General features: G+C 43.8%; 1 protein-coding gene and 1 long non-coding RNA gene across 2 annotated transcripts; one reads left to right on the forward strand and one right to left on the reverse strand.

Annotated features, from left to right (window-relative positions):
• Positions 1-2,562: 2,562 nt before the first annotated feature.
• LOC132460708 (uncharacterized) lies at positions 2,563-3,747 on the forward strand. Its single transcript, XM_060055567.1, has 2 exons — positions 2,563-3,327; positions 3,506-3,747. Exons 1-2 carry the CDS (start codon positions 2,643-2,645, stop codon positions 3,745-3,747), a joined length of 927 nt encoding a protein of 308 aa, XP_059911550.1. The 5' UTR covers positions 2,563-2,642.
• A 1,758-nt stretch (positions 3,748-5,505) lies between these two features.
• Positions 5,506-5,943, reverse strand: LOC132461107 (uncharacterized). The gene is made up of 2 exons (XR_009526531.1): positions 5,886-5,943; positions 5,506-5,721 (listed from the first exon to the last, which is right to left on the reverse strand). It is a non-coding gene; the product is annotated as an uncharacterized LOC132461107 (long non-coding RNA).
• Between the last annotated feature and the right edge of the window lie 1,569 nt (positions 5,944-7,512).

Below are 7,512 nucleotides of genomic sequence, written 5' to 3' on the forward strand. Positions count from 1 at the left end.
TCACATGAATGTACACATCAATGACTGATAAAAAAAAGTCACTAATACTGGCTTGGTTTTATGTTCAAGATTCCCCGTGGGCTTTGACTGCAGAAGGAATGAAAGGACTGCAGAGCCTCGCCAAACAGAAGCTGCATCGTGTCCGGGAAATTATGGCTTTTGCGAGACAATGCTACCTCAATGTTTTGAGTGGAGCGGAGAACGTCCTTCAAATCTTTTCAGATATGTATTCTGACAGTGACTCTGACCTTGAGGATCTGGAGTGAACAGGAAGTGAATATGATGGTGATGTTGTGTTCAATAATAAAATAAATGTTGAACTTGTGTTTGCCGTGTGTAGGTATATATGACAACATCCTGAAAATGACGCTTAAAACTCCTTATCTTCTGGCTGTTTTTGACTGATAGAGGTGCACAAAGATTCATGGCACATTACACAAACATCAAATAGTCAAGATTTTGCTTGGTTGTAATTAGGGATGGGGATCGAAACCCGGTTCTATCAAGGACCCGGTTCCACTTTTTTCAAAACCCGAAAATCATTAACGTTTGGGCTAATCAATACCACTATCGAGTCCCGTCGCTCATTTATTATTTTTTTTGTCCCGTAGGTCCTGTAACGTAATGTTGTGTCCCTCGAGTCGCGTCACGGCAAACATGTATTGGGCCCTACAAGTAAAACAAGTGAAGTTTATTGTAAAGGGGGGAACACAACCTCAATGGCCAAGCACATTAGCATTGTGCATCAAATAAAGGCCAAATGCAGTACCTTCGACTGTCTCCGAATTGAAAAGAGTCCTCCTGTCTCTTCCGTCTCCCGTCGCACCACAGACGGGCCTGTCTTAATCATCCACTCAAAGTACGAACGGTAATCGCACACACAGACGTTGTCGCTAGTCCCGTCAGTTAAAATTAGTAATCCAATTGTGAAATCGGTGGCATACAAGCTAGTTATCTTAAAAACGAAATAAAGTTTCCGATGTGCTGCGTGACGATGTGTTGAGGTTGGCTCAGTAAAACGACGGTTATCATGATGCGTTCAAATGTAACATAGAGAAACGGTAAATTTAGTTTTTGGTGAGAAACATGAGTAATACTGTATAACTCATGTTTCTGTATTACTTATACAATTGTATAGTGCTCTAATCATTTTAGTATATATAATTAAAACTACTGATGTCAATATTTATTAAGAATTACATATTTAATTTTAAATAGGGGAGAGCCGGGTCGATTGAAACACGGGACGATTGAAACACAACGATTTACTCGAAAACGACGCAAGGCTTTCACGTCAAAATTCGTCACTACGTTCAGCAAGCAAGACTGACCAACCCCGGGAAATTTTGTGTAATGACGTCACGCCGTTCAAAAGTTATCCCGCAAACCTGTTTTCGAGAGCTGTAAGTAAAATCCTTCCTGCGGTAGTTTTTTTGTGATAAATAGTTGTATTTTATGTTTCATGCCATAATAATATCACTATACAACAGATGAATTAGTATTTAAACCTGTGATAAAGTGTGCAATGTCACAGTTTTGAAGTTTAGAGGTAAAAAAGGTTTAAGTGTCAGTAGTCGCTGTCGGGACGATTGAAACACCTGTTTCAAACGTCCCGCACATCCTCATGCGTAATTACGCGAACATTGCACGATCATTACCTGTATAAATCACAGAATTAATAAATGTTTTGCAATGAATAACTATTGCTTTGAATTAATAACATATTTTGAATGAACAAAACGTGTTTATCACATGCATCAACAGATTATTACTGAGTGAAAAATGCCACGCGTGAGAAGGAGAACCACCTCCCGTGAGCTGGTTCCTGCATGGGTGTATGCCAGGGCCTGCAGCGAGGTCAATTCTGGGAGCTCAGTGAGGCAGGCAGCGTTGGCCAACAACATAAACCATGTGACGTTGTCACGCTACCTCAAGCGGAGGGCAGAAGAGGGCAGTGAAGCGGCTAGGTCCCCTGGCTATAACCCGCACAATAGGGTTTTTAACGCAGCGCAGGAGGGAAAGGTCAGGGACTACCTGAAGAGGGCAGCAGCCATTTATTTTGGGCTCACCCCTAATGAGGTCAGTGTTGTGAAAAGGGCTACATAAGTTGTAGGACAGGCACACATGTATGCTATGCACATACTTTAATTAATAAATATGAACAAATAACATAAACATAAACACACAAATGTACATCAACTTTTTATGACCCCTTCAGGTCAGAAAATTTGCCTTTGAGCTGGCAGTGCACTTCAGCTGCCCATTCCCTGCATCCTGGTCGAGAAAGAGCATGGCGGGGAAGGACTGGTTCACCTCCTTCATGGAGCGCAGTGGCAGCCTCTCCCTTCGGCGTCCAGAGACCACTAGCCAACAATGGTTGTCAAGTTTCAACCAAAGTAATGTAAACTTGTGCCACCAAAATTTAAAGACAGTGCTGGACCGGCACCAGTTCCAGGCCAAGGACATTTGGAACATTGATGAAACCGGTATTTAATATGAACTTGATTAACATAAAACACAACTATATACACACAACTATATATATACAACTATATACACACAACTATATATATACAACTATACTCACACAACTATTTACAGGGGTCACCACTGTCCAGTTGCCAGACCGTGTCGTCGCCCAGATGGGGCAGAAGCAGGTCGGGTCAGTGACCTCAGCGGAGAGGGGGACCCTGGTCACAGTTGCCCTGGCAGGCAATGCTCAGGGCGACCTTGTTCCGCCATTCTTCATCTTCCCCCGTAAGCGGTTCAAAGACCACTTCCTGAGGGGTGGACCCGTTGGCTTTGCTGGCAGCGGCAACCCAACTGGCTGGATGAAGGAGCCAGACTTCCTCCTGTACCTGGCCCACTTCACCAGTCACACCCGTGTGTCCAAGGAGTCGAAGCTGCTCCTCCTGCTGGACAATCACACGTCCCACCTGTCAATTGCAGCAATTGATTACTGCAGAGCCAATGGCATAGTGCTGCTGTCATTCCCTCCCCACTGCACCCACAGGTTGCAGCCAATGGACATTAGTGTCTTCGGCCCCCTTAAGGGGTACGTAAACAGTGCGGCGGACAGGTGGATGAGGAGCCACCCAGGGATAAACATCTCAATTTATGATGTGCCCTCCATCGTTGCTGAAGCCTTACCAAAGGCTGCAACAGTGAACAACATTACCTCCGGGTTCTCAAGTCCAGGGATCTGGCCTTTTAACCCCTCTGCATTTGAGGAAAAGGACTTCGCCGGAGCCTATTCAACAGACCGTCCTCCCCAGGCTTCGGGTGACGAGGTCAGCGGTTCTCCAGGTGCCACTTCAGGTAGGAACAGTTCATCAGAAGCAACATAGGATTAAACAAAGGTTAATAATAGATAAGTAAATAGTCCCATAAGTCCAAGTTCATAAAAAAGTCCATAGGGTAGTGGACGGCAGAGAAGCTGGGTTTATAAACATTTATTTAAAAGTGTGTATTTTTTAAATGTGTCCTTTGGCAGGCATGGATGTACCTGATCGAGCTGCCGGGCCTGACGAAGCTGTCCGGCCTGAGGGAGAGGCTGTTGAATTCAGCCCGGACATCGTCCGGCCTTACCCTAAGGCCGGACCTAGAAAGATCACAAAGAGAAGAGGGAGAAAGAGGCAAGTGGAGTTACTCTTGCATCTCATATCTTGTCTGGACTTCCTTTGTCTACAGTCATGTAGACCTACCACATTTAAAGTAATTCAATTATCATTAAAACGTCCAATTTAATGTTTCAGGACAACTGCTATACTTACGAACACCCCGGTGAGGGCTGCTTTAGAGGCAGAAAAGCAGGGAACTGTGAAGCAGCGTCGTCCCGCCAAGCAGCCTCCCTCCTCTCGGGCTCCCAAGAAGAGGCTGTTCTCGCCCGCACCTAATGCCGCCCCCCTTGCTGGAGTCACACCTGTTGCCACCTCAGCTGCTCCTCCAACCATCACCTGGCCCGCTGATGGAGTCAGCCCCACCTTAGGCCTAGTTTGTCCTGTTCCGGAGGCAGCAGAGTTCACCACCATTGCTGCCTCTACATCTCCAATTTATTTAGGCCCATCCAGCGAGGACGTCAGCTGCCTCGTGTGCTGCGAGCTCTTCAGCGCCTCGATGCCTGGGGAAGAGTGGGTCCAGTGTGTCTTTTGCTATAAGTGGTCGCATGAGGCTTGCACCGACGGGAGTGCACACTACCTGTGTCACCTGTGTGACAAAGAATAAAAATATTCAGCCTACTATACTGTCCATGTGTCTTCACTAGTTTGCAGTGGAAATACTGTAAATGTAGGCCTACAGCACAATTCACTTAACATTATAGACTGATTAACTAACTAACTAACTAACTATGAGGCCTGGGTTAGGCTATGAGTGGGAGCTTGGCTATTAAATATTTTGCAGGGTAGGCCTACTTTTCGTCCATCATGGTAACGCATCAAAAATAACAATGGCTACATTAAATTATGACAATAATAATTTAATTTAGTGGACATGCACACTTAAGAACTGCTGGGTATAAGCTATAGGCTAGCCTTCTACACCCTTGCTCTTGGTCACGACACATGGCTTGCCGATTTATCCTTTTCTCCAGCCATTACCATCCATCAGCTAGAGTGTCAAAGTTCTGCTTATTATGATTTCAACATAATGTTCATGTAAATGTGCAGACAATTACACAATATTTATCAGAAAAAATAAGTTTAGCCACTTACCTGTCCACAGAGACTTCGGATGCTTCTGTGCGCCGGGCTGAGCGTGTCGAAAAGAAGTTAACCCTGTGCGGCGCTTGGATACATTTCAGATGTAACAGGTCTCGTGATATCCTGTTGACCTGGTAGTTTTTGTTTAAAATAAATAAAAGGATGTTCAACTGTGTATCCTTAAACATTACTTAGGACAGGGAAATAAGTAAATTTAATGCAAATTTGGTCGTCCAAAAGAAGAAAGGTGAGTTTTAACCGAAATGTGCATCTTGACAATTACGCACGGGCCAAAAATATATTTTGACCTATTTATATTATGCAGAATTATGTGAAATTTTAGCAATGACGAGTACACTAGTATGTTGTCTGGTATGTAGCGTAAAAACAAGAGTAAGGGCAATAGATTATTTTTAAAATATGCTGTTTCATTCGTCCCGCATGTGTGTTTCAAACGTCCCGACTAGGCGGGGCGTTTGAAACAAATGTCAACTTGCGTTCAAAGTTAAATAACAGCTCGATCATCCAACATATGTATTAAATTTCACTTGTAATTAAGAGAACACACCTGTGAGTTGTTGATCACATGTTAAAATTATTTGTATACGTAACGTCATCTTTGAAAATGACGTTTAACTGCAAAGTGTTTAAATTTACACGGCTCTCCCCAACAAATATTTTCCTCGTCACTAAAAACGCGTTGTATTTCCACCAATTAATAGAAAAGTATCGATAGTGGTATCGATAAAGACTCGGATCGTTAAGGAGTATCGAAAATGGTATCGATATCCAGGGTGCGATTTGCCGGTGGGGATGGTGGGGATTATACCCCCCTCTGGTTTACACGTCCTACCCTCTGCTGAATTATTTTTATCCTCGGTGGGGATAAAAAATGATCCCCCCCACCCAAAGTATTTTCACCATTACATCGTAATAATTAACAACCCAAATACACAGGGTCCGTCTTCATTTTGATTGTGCTGTGATTTTGATCTACCGGCAGCGAGTCAGAGCCGTCGCGCTTGCAGAAAGCAGTTTTATTTTGAAAACCAACCGGATTTACTTGCGTTTCTATGGTTTCAAAAGTCAACTTCCTGTCCCCGCAATTCAAGGGGGTCAGTGTGTCTCAGCCAGGTGATGGGGGCCGTCGCAAGGCAGAGGTGTTTCGTCTCCCTGGCTGACAACATTGAGCGCAGGCTGGATGACAACGGGATAATCTTTGCCGCCGCCGTTCTAAATCCATGGTTCTAAATCCGTTCTAAATCCAAATCCGTGGTTGAAGCAGGGTCACCACGCTGCTATCGATCCGCCAACAGGAAAGCAAAAAAAAGAGGCTGAAGTGCGTCATCAGAGCGGACTGTTTTCGTAGTCTGACCTATAGTCTACCGGATTAACCCATAAAAAAAAAAAAAAACGTCTTGACAGCACATTGTGGTATTTCATATTTTCTGTTGAACTGATATCGGGGAAAAAATATATATATTTTTTATTTGGCACATTTAAAAAACAACATTGGCTATGAGAAAATATTTCTGCGAATGCAGTGGTTAAGTTCACGTTCAAAATAGGCCTACCGCCTACGTTATGAAGCGTAAGTGTAAGGTTTAGATACACAAGGTCACAAGATCAACTGTTTTCAGAAGTTTTCACACTGTTGTGTGGTTATTTTTCCTGAATAAAATGTTTCTCAAAATTATCCCCCCCTCTGGTTTTTTCACAAATCGCACCCTGTCGATATCAATAAATATTTATGATCCCCATCCCTAGTTGTAATGCATAAGTCCTTTTTCCATCAAAAAGATAATGCGCTTTAAAATGATGCGCATCAAAAGTTAGTGCGACATATGTGATGGAAAAAGGGTTATATCGCTCTAACGCCGATTTTGTCGCACTAAGTTAATTCGCTCTGCAGAGGTGGTTTTGGGAAAGTTCTAGCGGCATATAAGTAATGGAAAACGGCTGAAGCGATATAGAATGTCGCGCATGTGCCTTGACACCGAGAGTTCGAACGTTGTTGAGCCGCCTCTTTGCTGTCTTCTGGCTCGCGATCATCTCAGCTCCCTTCACAAGACGGCTTTCAGCTCCCTTCACAAGACGGCTTTCTATCATGGCTGAGGATAAACGGCACAACTGGAGTCGGGGGCAGACTGAAATGTTTCTGAAGGCGTTGGAGGAGATGGACGTGGTTTCTGCCCTCGATGGGAAAAGGCAGAGGAATGCCACCATCTTTCAGCGCCTGTCAGAGGTGCTCGCAATTAAGAGGGGTACACAAAAATAGAGATGCACTGTGAGAAGGTGAAATCCTCCCCCTTCTCACTGTCCCGCATTAGAGGAATTATTATTATTATTGTTATATTGTGTGTATATATTAGATTGGGCTGGTATAGAATTGGTCTTCCGTCCCGGTAGGGGGCAGTATGCTAAGGGAGCTTAGGATCAAAGTATCAGGGAATAGCCCAGGGGGGTGTTGATAGAAACAGCTGTTTTGTAAATATCTTTAGGTTCTGCACAGGGTGTGGGTTTATATGTATTTGGTGATTGTTTGTTTAGTATCATGTTTATTTAGTATTCACACAATGTACTTTCTGTTCAGTTATGTTGGATTGTTAGCTTTAGGTAAATGTTCCCCCATCTAATGGTCTGGCCCATATGGCCGTGATTGGTCCAATTACCATTTCCCTATTTAAGGGCCTTTTCATTTGGTGTTTGGGGCTGAAGGTGGTGCTGGCTTGACGTGAGGCCAGTACGAAAGGTTATGATATCCTATGTTATGTATCTTAGTTTTGTTTGCTGACCGATGCAGTCATTTCCT

Source organism: Gadus macrocephalus, chromosome 7 (genome assembly GCF_031168955.1).
Source record: "Gadus macrocephalus chromosome 7, ASM3116895v1".
In the NCBI taxonomy this organism is placed as follows: Eukaryota; Metazoa; Chordata; class Actinopteri; order Gadiformes; family Gadidae; genus Gadus; species Gadus macrocephalus.

Coding starts and splice junctions, on each gene's coding strand:
- LOC132460708 (XM_060055567.1), top strand. CDS start 2,643: ATGGGGCAGAAGCAGGTCGGGTCAGTGACCTCAGCGGAGAGGGGGACC. Junction 3,328..3,505: donor TGCCACTTCAGGTAGGAACA/GTTCATCAGAAG, acceptor GCATGGATGTAC/CTGATCGAGCTGCCGGGCCT.